The 16,953-nt window shown below is 40.4% G+C and overlaps 2 protein-coding genes across 4 annotated transcripts in view; one reads left to right on the top strand and one right to left on the bottom strand.

The window, feature by feature from the left end:
* The window catches only part of FAF1 (Fas associated factor 1), a 423,880-nt gene extending 414,473 nt beyond the window's left edge, over positions 1–9,407 (bottom strand). Inside the window, exons 1-3 of one of the 3 annotated variants that reach the window (XM_045204230.3) lie at positions 8,906–9,407; positions 8,362–8,531; positions 8,139–8,261 (exon numbers count right to left, since the gene is read on the bottom strand). Coding sequence is in view for 1 of the 3 variants with exons in the window: in XM_024571039.4 (XP_024426807.2) it covers positions 2,358–2,402 (45 nt within the window). In the remaining 2 variants the exon portion in view is untranslated. Of the gene's footprint in view, positions 1–2,357; positions 2,845–8,138; positions 8,262–8,361; positions 8,532–8,905 lie in introns of those variants that run through there. The other 2 variants (XM_024571040.4, XM_024571039.4) reach the window with 2 other exon arrangements.
* A 95-nt stretch (positions 9,408–9,502) lies between these two features.
* CDKN2C (cyclin dependent kinase inhibitor 2C) lies at positions 9,503–15,441 on the top strand. The gene is made up of 3 exons (XM_024571166.3): positions 9,503–10,730; positions 11,180–11,319; positions 14,702–15,441. Exons 2-3 carry the CDS (start codon positions 11,191–11,193, stop codon positions 15,077–15,079), a joined length of 507 nt encoding a protein of 168 aa, XP_024426934.1. The 5' UTR covers positions 9,503–10,730; positions 11,180–11,190; the 3' UTR covers positions 15,080–15,441.
* Positions 15,442–16,953: the final 1,512 nt, after the last annotated feature.

Consider the following 16,953-nt stretch of genomic DNA (forward strand, 5'->3'; position numbering starts at 1 on the left):
TGGCTCAGTGGATTAAGTGCTGGCCTGTGAATCTAAAGGTTGACGGTTCGATTCCCAGTCAGGGCACATGACTGGGTTGTGGGCCAGGTCCCTGGTTGGGGGCATGCAAGAGGCAACTGATCTACGTATCTCTCGCACATCAATGTTTCTCTCCCTCTCTTTATCCCTCCCTTTCCCTCTCTAAAAACAAATAAATAAAAGCTTTAATGAATAAGTACATACACACATTATCTGGTTCTGATAACTGGATAAATGCTAACTTTAAAAGTTAATCCTATAAAAATCTTGTATAATATTAAAAAATAGAAAAGACAGTCCATTTTAAAACTAAGTCCACAAGAGCAAACTGATCTGGAATCATCATTTGTAAGAGAAATACAAGGTTCCTAAACACACAAAAAAGGCTAATGTACCTAAGATGTGTATAGTTTTCTAAGTAACTTTTTATTCTACCATAACGTTTTCTTACCTATTTAACAATATGAAATTAGCTCAACCATTTAGCAAACAATTGTTCACTGATGATGCTTTTTTCCATTTTGTAAATAATTGTTCACAAACTGCCATTGGTTTGAAGAGAAAAAGGTATTAGAGTATATTAATGTAATCGAAATGCTTGCCCCATTAAGTCTCAACTGAAATCTAAGTTTTCTCAGCTGTAATCCAAATGCTTATCAGAAAAATCTTACTTTGCCTGTAAGCACAAGAATCCTAAATGTCCTGTCCTTGGCCAATAAGGTTCACAATATGCATATTGATAATTGTCGCAAGTAAGAAGACAGCAAGCAAACAAAACAACAAAAATGAAGAAATAAAAGAAAAAAAATTTAAGCAAAATAAAAAGGAGAGAGTAAGCCATTCCAAGTTATTAGAGGAAGTAAAAAGTTTGGGAAATCAAAACAAAGTTATAATTACCTTAAAGCTTTTAATGAGGTAAAGTACACTTTTTGTCGATTTCTAAAGCCGTTCCTATCAGAACATAAACATTTTATAATAGGATAAAACTGCTCCTGGAAATATAGAGTCCTTTTTTCAAACAATTGAATTTCACATTAGATAAATAACTGCATTGGAGGGGGAGAAAGGATGATGAAAAGATTTAGACAAGCAGAAATATCTCAGGCCAATCCTAATCCTACTAAACACGAATATCTTGCGGTCAACTTAACTTGAGAAAACTTCTTTCTGTTTGAGTTTGGAAGTTACAATATAATCAAATGCAGATATGTACATATTCCTAGTAACAAATACCAGTGGGTAATCAAAAGAGCAAACTCTGGAAATGGCCATCAGAATATTAAGCTGAAAAAAAAGGAACTTAAAAAATAGTCAAAGAATCAATGAGGAAGAAAAGCCCAACAAAGTCTGAGTAAGGAAAGACATTATCTAAAATGCCAGTGTTACACCTTGTGCAACGGTGACAGTGTTAAAGAGGGAAAAGTCTGCCTGTACATAACAGCTTCTAACTTAATGCCAAAATGAATGGTTAAAAAGATCTAACTACAATATTTTCACCAAACTCAAAAGGCCAAAGGTGGTGTTCACAGGGTATTGGTTCTAACTCCAAGTCTTTCATAATGCATACAGCTCTACTTTCAAAAGGCCTCTCCTTAGATATGCCAGTGTAGTACTATCCTTTAAATTACTGGCGGAGAAAAGACACCACCCAAGCAATTTAAAGCTGTAGGAAAGGAGAATCTGCAAATATGAATTAATAATTTATTAAGTTTGTGAATTCACTGCAAAGATACTATAGTATATAGAATTCATTTGACTCCTGCTAATCTTCCTAACCTCCAAAGAGTCCAATAAAGCATCAAAGTCTCAAATGTTTATTTCTTCTTGAAACCGACCAGGATGCCCCACTACCCTCACCACCTCCTCTTCACCATCCTTTTTTACTCTCTCCTAAATACAATACACCCACAACATCCCAAACTCCATACCCATACACGCTCCACACCCATACTCCATGACACACTCTGATGGAAGAACCCAAACTCCTGACCCAAAACACCCCATACTTAAAAGCCCCACAGTTAATACTGCCCAATTCTACACATGCTGCAGATAATACAGGAAACACTACACAGTCCACATTTATAACCCAATTACCATAACACCCCTTCATCCTACAAGTCCCATTCAAGCCGTACCTAACACATTTTACACACAGACAACATACACAGCCTATGAATTACACGTTCCCCGTGGCTCAACACACACATCCAAGCCACGTACCGGATAAAACCCCAAACCACTGCAGTGCTCAAATAAACGCTGGAAAGAGGCCACCCTTCTGGCACCGGGAACCCACGAGGTTTGAGGTGGGAGGGGGACAGGGCCAGATACTTCACCTGAAAATCCGCCAAGATCATCTCCCGGTCCATGTTGGACGCCATGGCGGCCGCCGAGTGCCGCGGCTCCGGGAGCGAAGCGCGCACCTGGGAGGGAGACGGCGCCTCCTGCGGCCGTCTCCGCCGCCGCCGCCACCGTCGGGCGCCAAGGGGCGGGCGGGCGAGCCGGCAGGCGGGCCGGCGGGCCGGCGGGCGGGGCAGCGCGGGAGCCTAGGAGCTCATGCACTCGGTAACCTTCAGGAACCTGGGCCGCCCGCCTGCGCCCCGCGGAGACCGCACCGCAGACGCCCCGACCGGGAGGTTGGTTTGGATGCGGATCCGGTCTTACTGTAGCCGGCCAGGATGAGGTCAGGCTGCGACAGCACGGTTTCGGCTCCCTTCAGCCACGGCGAGACCGGCGGGGGCGGGGAAACCGAGCGAACAGGCAGGCGGGTGAAGCCGTGAACGCCCCCGCCTCCTCCTCTTCCTACCCGGCCGCCGCCTCCGCCCCTGGTTGGCTTACACCACGGCTGTCGCACATTTTGCCTGTCATCGAGGTCGCAAAACGCCGCTTTGCGGCTGCCACGTGACTGCCCTTCTGTCAAGTGCTGAGCGCGCCACTACCAGGCGGGGATCCGGGCGCCGCTGGCGGGCATGCCAAACTCCATCTGCGGGAGTCCCGCAACAGGTTATTCCGGTTTGGAATTAAGCAAAGGCTTCACGGTACCGCTTCCCCCTAGCTGGGGCAGGGATCAGATTCTGTGCTTTACGTGGTTACAGTCACGCACACACATATTTAGCCTCAAACCAACTCAGCGCACTCTGACAACCCGTGTGACAGCATTTCATAATGTGCATTTTCTCTAACAAAGTTTCACCAAAATACAACCTCATATAGTCTTTTGCACTCAACTCCACTGTCAAAATCAGCTTACACACTGTCACACTTAATCCCAATCCCCCTGGCGCCTGCATCCTCAGATAGTATACATGGGGGAGATGTGGAAGCTGAGAAACGTGTGAATATCCACCCCAAGAAAAAGATGAGCGTTTTCTTGTTAGGACAAATAAAAAACCTTTCTTTATTTTTTAAATCAGGAACACTTCTTACAAATGGGGAAAACTCGAGTCCAGCGTTGAATATATTCGGTCTATTTAAGGTACTTTCACACGTGAAGAAATTACCAATTACTAAAATTTTCAATTAATTGTCAGAAATTGACAGGCTTCGAGCCCCCGTTGTGTGGCCGTTGGTTGGGCTTCCTCCCGCAAAGTGAAAGGTGGCCAATTCCAAGCCCGCTCAGGGCACATGCCTGGATTTCGCCCAGGTCCCCGGTTGGGGGCGTGAGAGAGGCAGCAATAGATGTTTCTCTCTCTCAAGACGTTTCTCTTCTCTCCATTTCTTTCTCCCTTCCTCTCTCTAAAAGTAAATAAAATCTTTTAAAGAAAGGAAAAAGAAAGAAATTGACAGGCTTTGAGCCAAGAACAGCCAAAGACTACATGCAAATGAAGTGTGACAATTTGTAATTGTCCTCTAACTGGAGAAAGAGTGACTAGGATTATGTTCAACTTTGACATGGGAAAATAACGTCTTCGAAATGTAATACAGCATTTACTTGCCTTGGAAAGTATGTAAATTCCTGAAAGTGTGAAGTAAGATTGCTGATTTTCTGCTGTAGAGTTAAAATACAGACCAGTGAAATCACCATATAGAATCAAGACCTGGGTCTTTGTGTTTCCTGAACACAAACAAGAGCACTAGGGTCTTCTCAAGACTTAAGTTTATTCTGTGTGTTTTCTTAAGTGAAAAGAGTCTGGCCTACAACTCTCTGTGACAATCTGTATTTAGACCAGCATTAATTAGGTAAGGAATACAACTTTCCATACTCACATGCAATGAAGTGTTGCCATCCTCAAGGAAGTAATTTCAAAATATAGCTAGAATGTGAATCATGAGGTGAGACACAGTACCGCAATTTAAGTGTGGCAATTCAGTTGTCCCATTCATGTATGTCACTCTCAGCACAAGGCAGGTGAATAATTGTCTCTAGATACTAGACTAGGATAAGACAGCCATGAAAAGTTGAGGTTTTTCTTTGTGATGACAGAAGGGGGAAAAAAACCCTATTCAAATCCAGTGCTGCACCGCTTCTCCCTCCCTTCTGGCTATCTGGAAATTAAAACATTGTAGTAATATAGAAAAATGGGAATACCCTAGACATTGAGGCATACGGGTTCTAGTACTGCTTTCCCAACTAATTTGTTGGGGGATCTTAGATGTGTCACTTAGTCTGACTTCAGTTTCTGACATGACTACTTCGGGTGATGAGAAAACAATTAAGAAAATGCATGGAAAACAAAATATTTTTACAAAATAAGCATATGTATTTCATAGTCAGCATTCACTACACTTGAGTTCTAACTCTTCCCCTTAACAAAAAAACTTCTGAGTCTCAATTTATCTCTAAAACGTGATTTATAAAACTTATCTCAGAGAGTAATTGTGAATATTGAGTAATATAATACTTGTGAAAACTCTTCAAATACCTTAAAGCTCTCTAAGCATATCTGTTGTTATTATTCTGTATACCAATTCCTAAATGTTTTTCTCAGAACCAATTCTTTCATAAAACTTAAGCTAACAGGATTCTTCTCCTTTCTACTCACTGCTTTCACTATCTTATAGCACAATTTAATGCTCTAATGAAATGTGTTAATTTTTCTCCGTTTCATCTATGCATGTGTTAATCTCTACCCAAAGGTTGAAAGTTTCTTGAGATTATAAACCATTTCATCCCATATATTTTTACATTCACCCTAGTTCATACATAGCAAAGTTTTGAGTACATAATAACTAATACTTTTGAATTAATTTTTATTTGATGTCTAGAATGCACAGGTACTTCACACACTTATCTCATTTAATTCTTACAACCACCATTTTACAGCATAAAAAACTGCTCTGAGAGGTTAAGAATTTTCCCAAAGTCATGATATAGGTGACAGACCTAAGTCAAAACTAGTGCTCTTTCCACCTACGCTGTTGCCTCCCTGCAATTCACCCTCCATGCTGCAAAGTTTGTACAGTTGCTGATGAAACTGATTCTTCCCTATGACCTAACTCTTCATGGTTGGATAGCCAGTATCCAGAGTAATTGTCCACTACAGGAAGAATAAAAGAAACATAAATACTGAATTAAGGAGGAAAAAATTCACTTTTCACTTTTCAAGAATTCCTCCCTTAAGAGAAACTATTTCATTTCAGTGTTACATACTTAGAGAAAAGGAATATATAGAGATTCTCTGTACATAAACATGAACAAAATGATAATTTTTTATTTAAGTTTTTTAAAGATTTTATTTATTTATTTTTAGACAGAGGGGAGGGGAGGGAGAAAGAGAAGGAGAGAAACATCAGTGTGAGGTTGCCTCTCACGCACCCTCCACCAGGGACCCAGCCAGCAACCCAGGCATGTGCCCAGACTGGGAATTGAACCAGCAACCCTTTGGTTCACAGGCTGGCACTCAAGCAACACCAGCCAGGGCCAAAAAATAATTTTAATCTATCCATTCTCATAGTTGGTCTACCACATTAACTCAGGAGCCCAGCCTAATTCAAATACTGTATAGATCTTTTTTTAGAATCTCCATGTTCTCTGATATTCATTACCCTTTTAAAAGGACCTTTTTTTCATCTTTCTCTAAAATGTATATAATAAAGTTTATTTGTAGTTATTAGGCTAAATTTTTATTTGAAATAATCTTACTTTATAGAGTAGTTGCAAAGATAGCACAGAATATTCTTGTATACCTTTATCCACTTCCTGTAATGTTATCATCTTACACAACCATGGTAAAGCTATCAAAACTAAGAAATTAACATTGGTACTATACTATGACTTATATTCAGGAGATTCTGTTTGGATTTTTACATTATGTCCTTCTTCTGTTCCAGGTCCAATCAAGAATACCATACATTACATTTAATCATCATGTTTCATTAGCCTTTTCCAATCTGTGATATTTCCCTCAGTCTTGACTTTTGAAGAACTTTAGGAACTTTATAGAATGTCCCTTGGTTTGGGTTTATCTGACGTCTTTTTCTGAATTACACTGAGTTTACGGATTTGGGGGAAGAACACCACAAAGGCAGTGTATTCCCAACACATGATATCAACATGACTTATTACTGGTGATGTTAACCTTGATCCTTTGGTTAAGTTAATCAAGGTTTTTAACAATACTATTCAATTATAATTCATGAGAAGATTAATACTACTACAGTGTTAGATCCACACTTAAGTAATCAAAATAGATTTCATCTAGTGATTTAATATTCTTTAGGAATTTAGTGCCTAATCCTGGACTCTTAAGTAATGAAAGAGGCATAAAATTTGGGGCCTCAAGATCTCAGTTTAAATTCTATATCCACAACTTACTGGCTTTAAGTTACAATCTCTATAGGCCTCAATTCCTTCACCTGAAAAAACAAGAATAATTACTTCACCCCAAAGAGTTGTTGTAAAGATTAAATAATGTGTGCATCACATTTTATAACCATGAAACATTATTACAAATATTAATTATTGCTATTATGTTTAAGCTTCTGATTTGCTTACTGGGCAATTTTTTTCTTACTTTACCAAAATACTTTCATAAGTGATGTGAGTACCCACATGAAAAAGCCTGCTGAATCTCAGAAATAAAATACCAAAGCCACAATTATGAAATGATTAAAAGGTCCCCCGGGGGGTACCAGTCTGCTTTCCACCTCTGTTAGATCTATAAATATAACAAAGGAAGACTTTGAAACTAGGTAAAGAAATTGTAAATACCATATACATATTTCCAAAAGTCAATCATTCAGAAACTGCACGCTTAAGTCAATTAGGAAACGTCACAAAGTAATCTGACTGAATTATATTTCTATAAGCCCTTTAAGATGAGTGTGAACTGTTGAAAAACATTTCATGACAGTAACTAATATCCAACTATAAAGCCTCTATTTGCAGTGTTTGAGTAATATGTCATTACTATGTTAAAAGAAAAGCCACTATTTTCAATATATAGGTCCTTAATCATGAATCTTTCTTGTACACCATGTTAGAATGTAAGCTTACTGAGGGCAGAAATACTTTTGAATCTACTTCAGTGAACTGGCACTCAATGAAGATTAGATTTTCATTGGAGGTACTTTGTAGTGCTTACTTATGCTCTCTGAGCTAAGGCTAAAACCTCTGTGCTGCCACTTTTGGCTTACACAATAAGTAGACTAAGCATATATACACTTTAGGACACCAGCCACACCAGAGTAAAAAAAAGGAAAAAAAAACCTTCTTAAAGGATTTAATATTTCATCAAAAGCAACTCTGTTGGACTTCGTTACACATTTTTTTTTGGTTTAGTATTATTTTTATTTTATTTACATATGAGGTAAGGTGGTAAGACATCAAAATCATTTCAGTGCTTAGTACCTGCAAAAATCTTAATTCAGGTCTACTGTATGTCTCTTAAAATGCCATAAATTTATTTACTGTTACTAAGCAAAAGTATTTTATTTCATGAAAATTATAACGTGTACCTATACATTATAATGAGTTACAGTTTAACATTCTTCCTCATTACAGTATCTTCTCTTAGCAAGAAACTATAATAATGCTAGCAAGCAATGCTCATAAATTGGATTAATGCCAGTTATCTCTTACAGGCCAACAGTGCTACTATATCCTCACACCCTCCAGCTGCACTAAAAAATTACACAGTAAGTCCCCAGAATAATCAAAAGTAAACTGTATTACTTACGGTATTTACTGGTGAGAAAATGGAATCCTAAATGTTCTACTTGAAATGTCTAAATAAGTATAAGAAAAGAGTTAATTTCTCGTGGTGTAGTTCACGCTTGATTCACATTTCAAGTTTTGTTACCTAAGAAAAAAGCTCTGGTTATTTTTTTCTCAACAATTCAGTTAAAGAAAACACTGCCAGATTCCTCCCGGTTTACACGACCCCACACACACACACCTACCAGCCAGTCTGTTGCTACATGATTATCCAGATGTTTCTGGTGTGTTTTTGTTGCTAATATTCCCAGTATACTTCAAGGAGCTGAGTACAGATGTTGCTTGAGGATACGCTTGCTAGAAGCCGGTACTAATTAGACCACTTGTCATTTTTTGCTTGGTTTCATTTTGACCACTGGATGCATCATATAACCGTGTTGGATATTTTTAAGAACAAAAAATATAGAAAGCTGTAGTTAATTAATGTTACATAGCTAAAAGAGGAAGTTTAAAAGTACAGAGAGAACTGTTGTCTCCGATGATTTAAATAAATGATTTACATTTAGTCACCCTTCCCCCCACCTCCCCAAAACAAGCCCCCATCTATGTAGTCCAAGTGAGAACTTTGGCCAATAAAGAAGTGACCTTGTTAGAAAACCCTTCCCAAGGCTTATTTTAAGTTGGGCTTTAAAGTTAACTGCTTTTCTCCCTTTATATGAAGAAATGGAATATTTCACAGTTTCGAGTCCCTGAAACATTAAGGTTTCAGAGTTCGTCATGATTTCTTACCTATATACCACGTCTTTAGTACCCTTAACACCCACTCTGTGAAAGACGTCTGCTGAGCACTGTAGTTGCTGTCAGTCCGGGCCTCTCCCTCCGCCCCCAGGGCACCTCTGCCCACCGCGGCCCTGGGTCGGTCTGGCAGGTGCGAGGCCCGGGCCCGCAGAAAAAAGGAGGCCAAGTTTACACCGCGCGAGCCGCAGAAGAGGCGGCAGCGCAGGCCTGGCCGCCGGATCTCCGAGAGCCTGGCGGGGGAGCGCAGAGGCCCGCCGGCTCGCCGCCCGCCAGCAGCAGCGGCGCCCGGCCTCCCAGGCCCTGCGGCTCTACGCAACCGCGCTAATTAACAGGCCTCTTCCCCTCACGCGCTGCCCCCGCCGGCTCGCGGCTGCCCGGGGTTGCGCGTCGCCAACTCCACTGCGCGGGCCCACGGAAGGAGGCCGCGGGGCTGGCGGGTGGGAGCAGAGCGAGCGACCCAGGGCAGGAGGCGGGGAGCGGGGAGCGGGGAGCGGGGAGGCGGGAGCCGGGGCGCCGGGCGGGAGGCGGGGCGGGGGGCGGGGAGGGGAGAGAGCGCCACCAGGGCGGAGGGCGGGGCGTGGGCGGCGCCCGGCCTTCCCGCTCCCGCGGAGCTGCAACTCCGCGGAGCCTCCTTAAAATTCTGCCGTTAAAATGGGGGCGGGTTTTTCAACTCAAAAAGCGCTCAATTTTTTTCTTTTCAAAAAAAGCTGATGAGGTCGGAAAAAAGGGAGAAGAAACCGGCACCGTCTCTGCAACGGCAACAGAGGCAGCAATTGTTTGAGCGAAACAAGCAGCAAAGAAAGGACGGAAGAAAAAGAGCAAAAGGGGGGACAACTCTCAAGTGTCTGTAGGAGTGAAGGAAGCAGGGACCGGCGATTTGGGGGAGACCAGCTACAAAAGAAACTGTCACTGAGAGCGCTGCGGCTCGGAAGGAAGCTTTGCCACCCCGTTGGGCTCGAGGGCACAGCTGGCCGGCGGCCGCTGTCCTGCCGGTGGAACGAGCTGGGAGCAGAGGCCGGGGGACCGCGAGAGGTTGGCGAAGTGGCACGGGTCGCCGGAGCTGCTGCGATCTCGCCGAGAGGGCGGCGGGACCGGCAGCGTCCAGGGACTGCAGGGACTCCTCACAGTCGGAGCTTGGCCCGAGCTCCCCAGGACCCCCTCCCGATCTCCGGAGGCCCTCGGAAAACCGGCGGCGGCAGCTCGGTGAGCGTCTACAGTAGGAAGTCCGAACTGGCCCGCTCGTAGGCGGGAAGTTACCGGTGGGCTGCCCGGTGCAGCCGCGATGCTGCCACGCGCTGCCCCAGCTGCCCGAGCTCCGTAGACGCTTCCCGCATCGCTCTCCCCTCCCTCTCGCCGCTGGAAGTCACGCAACCCGGTGGGGTCGGCATGACCCGCCTGCCCGAGGCCCGCCGGGCGCTCGGCGGTCTCCGAAGACGCGCGCGGAGGCTGGCTCCCACAGCCTCGGAGGCTCGGCGGGGCTGCGGTGGCCCGGCGGGCGGGCTCCGGAGCCTTCCCGCGCGGCGTTAGCCCGCGGCTCGGCCGGGACGCAAAATTAAGGCTCCTCCGGAGAAGCCGAGGCCACTGAGGAGTCGTTGAGACCTATAACTTGAGGGCCACGGAACTACTACTCCCGTTTGCCTTCGGCGATCATCTTTAACCCCCCGGAGTACGTCAGCATCCAGCTACAGCTGCGCTCTGCCAGCGGCGGAGGACTCCGGACGACCCCTTCGGGCGTGACGGATGGAGACCGAGCCTCTCGGAGGACCTGCCCCTGCAGTTCTGGCTCGCGCGGCTCAAGTCGCCACCGCGAACAAGGGTGGGTTAATGCGTCCCCCCTCCCCCCCAAAACCCCTCTTTCCTTCCGCGGTATTTTCTCCCTGGTCTAGTCCCTTAAGCCTCCGCACATTCCTCGCAGAGGTCTGTAGTGTTGTAGTGACAGCTCTGCCTACATTTTACATCCAGGCTAATTTACCAGGAATGTGTCTGTGTGTCTCTCTGTTGAATCACCAGAATTCTTCATAGGGGTTAAGCTAAAAAGCAAGGAGCGGAGCCCCTCTCCAATGGCTCAGTTTTGCTGAATAATCACGTGTGAATCGAGGGGCGGGCTTTTGGCAGGCAGATCTTACTAGTATTTACTACCAAGCTCTACTCCAGATTAACCATCCCAGTCCTTCTGTCAGTCTCCGATGCCATCATGCAGCCTGGTTAGGAGCAAAAGAAAGGGAAAAAAGATAAACAACTAATTCATCTTTTCCCGATCGTCAGGACCCTAAAGAATGGCCGAACCTTGGGGGAACGAGCTGGCGTCCGCAGCTGCCAGGGGGGACCTAGAACAACTTACTAGTTTGTTGCAAAATAATGTAAACGTCAATGCACAAAATGGATTTGGAAGGACTGCGCTGCAGGTTGGTATCCAGCGAGGTGGGGAAAACAGGTCAATAATGTTGCCTACGCGACCCAGGTCTCTAGAATAACAGCTTTAAAGCTTTCAGGGGTACAAAATTTCACTGTTTTTAAACCTAGTTGGTTGCCATATTTTATATCTTTAAGTGGATCCAACTGCCCAAAATGACGTACTTTGAACAAACTCGTCAAATCCAATAACATCCTCGATATCAAGTGGGTTCCAGGTTTGGTCTTAATTTTTGGAATGTTTTTGTGACGGTGGGGATTTGAAAGTAATCGTAGCAACGCCGAGGTTTTGGGGGGGGGGGTAGACAGCTCTGTAAACACATTATTATGATTATTATTTGAAGTAAATATACTGCTATTAGTGGTTTCCGTACTATGCTCCAATAATTGACTTTAACGTTAATTTTCTTAACTACTGGCGAGGGTGTTTTTCCTTCAAATTCTTCAAGTTTTGACAAACGACCTTTCCTCGTTTGGAATGGGTGGACTGGGCACCGGGACGGATGTACATTTCACAGTTAATGTAATACCATCACCCCATTCAGGATTGAGGAGGAATAAAAAGTTGAATTTTCTAATCAGAGCTCAGTTTTTGTTTTTGTCTCTGCGGTCATGCCGTGGTATCTTCTAAATTTTAGTAATTAAATTTACAAGCAACAAATGAAACGTGTCCAGCTGCCAAGTATTGTACCTGATAATTTCTTTCCTCCTCTGAGCATTATCATGTAACTTAGTTGAAAGGCTTAGAACAGAAAAAAATGAAAAAGTGGACTCAAGTAGATGCTTTATGAGAGATCTGATGATATTCTTATGAGCTACTTGTATTCGCAAATGCCACGTTTGAAGCATCGAAAATTGGGGAGAGGGTTTTTAGGGTGCTGTGTTTTAGTTATAAGAATTAGACATTTAAGTGGCAGGAGATATACTATTAACTGACAAAGACTATGCATTTTAAATCAGAATACACTGACCTTGCAAAATGTTCAGTAGTATGGAAGGTTATGCATAGATAGTAAATAATTTATCTTGTTTCAGGTAGATTAAATGGGAAAAGGAATTTTTTCTTTTTCTACTTACCAGATTTGATAATGATACCAATGCCACAAATTTAATATATTTAAAAGTTTCCTACTGAAAAACTAAAAGATTATATGAATCTCACAAACAATGAACCACTTAACCCATGTTCAGAATAAAATCTTACAGGATTTTTGACGAACAGGAAGACTGATAGAGTAATACTGAAAAGAATTGTTTTGACAAACATTTTAAGTAAAATTCTGCAATCTTGTTTATATTAAACACACTTATCAGGATACTAACACCCACTTACTGTGGCTTAGTCCTCGTACATATAATGAAACACACACAAACAGGAGTCTCAAGGCTTATTTTCAGTATGTATAATCCTGACTCTGAAGTTGTGTCATAACTCAAGAAAGAACTTTCTTTTAAAACAATTTCCAATATTACTGTTATTTTCAGTGAAAGATGGAGAATTTCCTTCTACATTTATGTTCATTTAACTCAGTTGTAAAAGTTTTTTCCCCCTTGTCTGGAGTAAGCTTTTCAATCAGGATAATATCAAAGGCCTTAATCGTACATTTGCTTTACGAAGATCCAAAGTGTCTGTTCCTTATTTTTCCCAGTCCAGGTCCTTAAATGTGACTAAATCTTTACAGGCAGTTGTGGCAAAAATTAGATTGTGTTGATTTTTAATAACCAAAAAAAATATTTCATTGAAGTTCTTGAAAAATAAATTATGTATCATTTTTACCATTACCCCAAAGGAAGGGCTGAAAGCCAGCAGGGTTTTGTCAACAGGGAAGCTTAATATCTTGACTATCTATGTACTTTGCATTTCTAAAACGTTATTCATTCTAAATATATTTTATTATATTACTTAATTTGTGATTATTTTTTAAAACAAACATTTTAAAGGTGTAGATAAACTCTGAATGTATTTTCCAATGGATTTTATTTAATTTCACAAGTATGTGTCTATTATGCAATCTATTTATTGTAAATTTACAGTATTATGAGTATACCTAAATATAAATGAAACTGGTTAAAATGATGAAATTTTCTGGCATGTTAATGAGACTGTTTTTTCAAAACTGAATTATATGTATTGTATAACTGCATGATGCTCTACAAGAGATTTTATAATTATGAGAGCATAATAGAGACCTCTTAGTAGAGTGAAATATATCCAAACAACAGGAGATAAGTCCTTGTCAAGTGAATTATTTGTATGTTGACAGCACGTTTTAATACCACTTTCTGGCTTTTAAAGTGTTGCCAGTTTACAAATAGCTATTCCTAAATGCCTGACAATAACTGCAAAAGGAAATAAGATGGGATCACCAGTTGATTATTAAATGGGCTTAAACCACAGACAAAGCTGTCTGTGTCTCAAAGTACACATTAAATATCTTATTTTCTCTTCTTTTGCTCACTTGATAATCAGGAGGCTAGTTAGAACTTTAAGAAACAGTAAATAACATGGTAGGATGACCGTTTCATTCTTTTTGAGAGCAGCTGCCATACAATCACCTCCTATCTAATACACAGCATATCACGAACTTAGTTTTAGATAAATCAATACTATAAACCATGTAGAACACTTACTTATTTAACACCTTAGTAATCAATAACATTTTAAAATTTCAAGTGAAGGATTCTAAGCACTGAATACACTTATTAGCCAATATATAATAACTTGCAAGGAAAAATACTTTTTTAAAAACAGTTGGAAATTTGGCACTATCTATTGAGAGAGAACTTGTGAAAATTAATCATTTAAGAAAATATCAGGTCTGGATATTTGAATGGGTCATTTTTACACTAAGTGATGGAGTCTGATACTTCTTTGGGAATTTAAAGAAACTCACTCTCCTTTTCAGTAACGATTTAGAAAATAAATTTTGCCCACATTTGACTTTCCAAAATAAATACTCTAGGTACATTTCATGAGTATGAACGAGCACAGGAGACTCTTATTTAAATATCAAATTTAATTTCTTTTATTTTAATAAATTCATGAAATTATACAAATCTTCATGGAAGATAGAGAACTGAGTTGTGAATGAATTTTATACAATTTGGACTAGTTTTACTTTATTGATCAATATATCCTATTTTGGGGCCCATTTAAGATATTCCACCATAACAGCTCAGTTTGTATAAGTTTTCTTCTACTTTTCCTACCAGTAGTTTCTTCTTCCTTCAACTGAGTCATTCAAGCTCCATCATATGAGTCTTTCCCAAGTACTCCTTCACCAAAAATAGTTACAATAATAGGAAAGATGGATATTTTAATATATTCTTGTAATAGGAGCATTTTAAAGGTTACTATCCTTTCTTCTTTTCTAGGTTATGAAACTTGGAAATCCCGAGGTTGCCAGGAGACTGCTACTTAGAGGTGCAAATCCCAATTTGAAAGACGGAACTGGTTTCGCTGTCATTCATGATGCTGCCAGAGCAGGTTTCCTGGACACTTTACAGACTTTGCTGGAGTTTCAAGCTGATGTTAACATCGAGGATAATGAAGGGAACCTACCCTTGCACTTGGCTGCCAAAGAAGGCCACCTCCCGGTGGTGGAATTCCTTGTGAAGCACACCGCCAGCAAAGTGGGGCATCGGAACCATAAGGGGTACACCGCCTGCGACTTGGCCAGGCTCTACCGGAGGAACGAGGTCGTTAGCCTGATGGAGGGAAACCCGGCGGAGGGAGCTGAGAATCTACAATGAATGTGGGGAGGGGTCTCCCACACTGCCTTCTATTTTGTCAGTTAAATGGTTGGCTGTCCAGTTTTAGTATCATGCTAAAATTCAGTTTTGTCATATTTTAAGCAGCTTTTTAAATCTTCTGAAACTGCTAAATGGAAATCTTACTGCAGGTTTATGAATATATTTAAGCAACATCTTTTCCACCAACAAAATCTTAAATTCTAACATGTAATTGCAAATAGCTTTGTTTTATTATTTTATCTTTCCTTGACTTTTTCCTTGCTTCTCCCTTTGCCAGTCTCAGTACCCACGTTGGAGACTTTGTTTTAAAAATGGGTTGTCTGATGCTTCTTTTGCCTAATTAAAACACTTTTTCAGAACAGAACAATGTTTTTCTGATTTCCACTCCTCTATAACCCCCACATAATTTACCACTTGCTAGAAGAAGATCATGATGGTTTATGTCCTGACATTAGAAAACACAGACCAGTTGAAAAACTAGACGTATTTTCTTGAGGATTCAGTTATTCTTTTCTTCCTCTCCTGATGCTTCTCCCAAAAGAATTTACTTAGTGCCTTGTATTTTTGCTTCAAAATAGGATAAGAACAACTTTTTTTTTTAAGATCAAACCTGAACTTATTTCAGCGTGAATTTATCCTAATGTTCAATCTCACCTTTTTCTCAAACTTGTTAAATATTTGAGAAACAGGTTTCAGAATAGCGATCTAAAAACAATTATGTTAGCTCTAAAAGCTACACTTTTAAAGGAAACTCACTTTAAAAGTGCTTCCTATTAGTTGATTTAAAAAAAAATCACAAATGAAACAACTGGTTACTTAATAAATTTTCCAAAACTGATACCATGGGTATACTAAATGCAACACTGACTTTTTCTCCCTGGATGACAGAAATGTAAAATACAAAATGTTTAAGTATTAAAATAATGCAAATATCAACTTTAGGGGATAAAAAGCTCAGCAAGAAAAATATATAAATTACATATGAGTGTCATAAGTAATTTAGGGGCTGCAGTATAATAAACATAGAAACTTTTACAATAAATAAATAGGCCACTCCTACATAAAGTACTTGATTCCCACAAAAGTTTTTATTAAAGGCATATAAAATTTTTTAAGAATAATTTTTGAGTGAGATAGAAATATCAAATTTCCAAGAGAGTTTTCCAGCATCTACTATTTATTTTGTCATTTTAATTAAAGATTTTAACCAAAAGGTTTCAATGCAATTACCATTTATAAATTTATAAATGCCTCATTCATCATCTCTCACATGAAGAAAGATATTTCATGTGAAAGTGTCTTCCTTCTGCTTCATAAGCTCCCTGCTCTCTCTCCAAAAAGAGCAAAATACTTCAAGGTTTATTGAAGGACATGGTTCGGATGCCTGCCCTGACAAGGATTGGAATGGTTGCAGGCAAGTGGCTTCCAATAATTTGTTTCCCATGATAATATAAAAGGAATATAGGAGAAAAAGTTTAATTTTTTTCATTTGGCATTAAAGCTCACCTTCCCTCAGTAAAGTGCAACAAGATTTCAACTTCTACCACCTCTAACTACAAGTTACTGAAAAATTTATTTTTGACAGCAACGTGAAATTAAATTTAAAACACATTTTAGGAAAATTTAGAAGAAAATAGAAATTGTGATGGTTTTGAAGAAAAACGTGTTGTACTTGGATTTTAAAACTAGGAACAATATGCAAAACACTACTTAAGATTAATATTTTCTAATCACAAGACTACTGCTAAAAAATAAAAACACTTCTTACAAGTTGCAACATAAAGAAGGATGTTTCTGAATTTAAAGTCAAGTTTAACGGTCTTTTCAGTATCCACCAACTCTCAGTATCAAAATCGCTCTTTAGAGATTTCAAA

Source organism: Desmodus rotundus, chromosome 3 (genome assembly GCF_022682495.2).
Source record: "Desmodus rotundus isolate HL8 chromosome 3, HLdesRot8A.1, whole genome shotgun sequence".
NCBI lineage: Eukaryota > Metazoa > Chordata > Mammalia > Chiroptera > Phyllostomidae > Desmodus > Desmodus rotundus.

Bases quoted from the DNA above. Each gene is read 5' to 3' on its own strand.
- CDKN2C (XM_024571166.3), top strand. From the start codon at position 11,191: ATGGCCGAACCTTGGGGGAACGAGCTGGCGTCCGCAGCTGCCAGGGGG. The intron at 11,320-14,701 runs GTTGGTATCCAG...CTTCTTTTCTAG, and splicing joins TTGGAAGGACTGCGCTGCAG to GTTATGAAACTTGGAAATCC.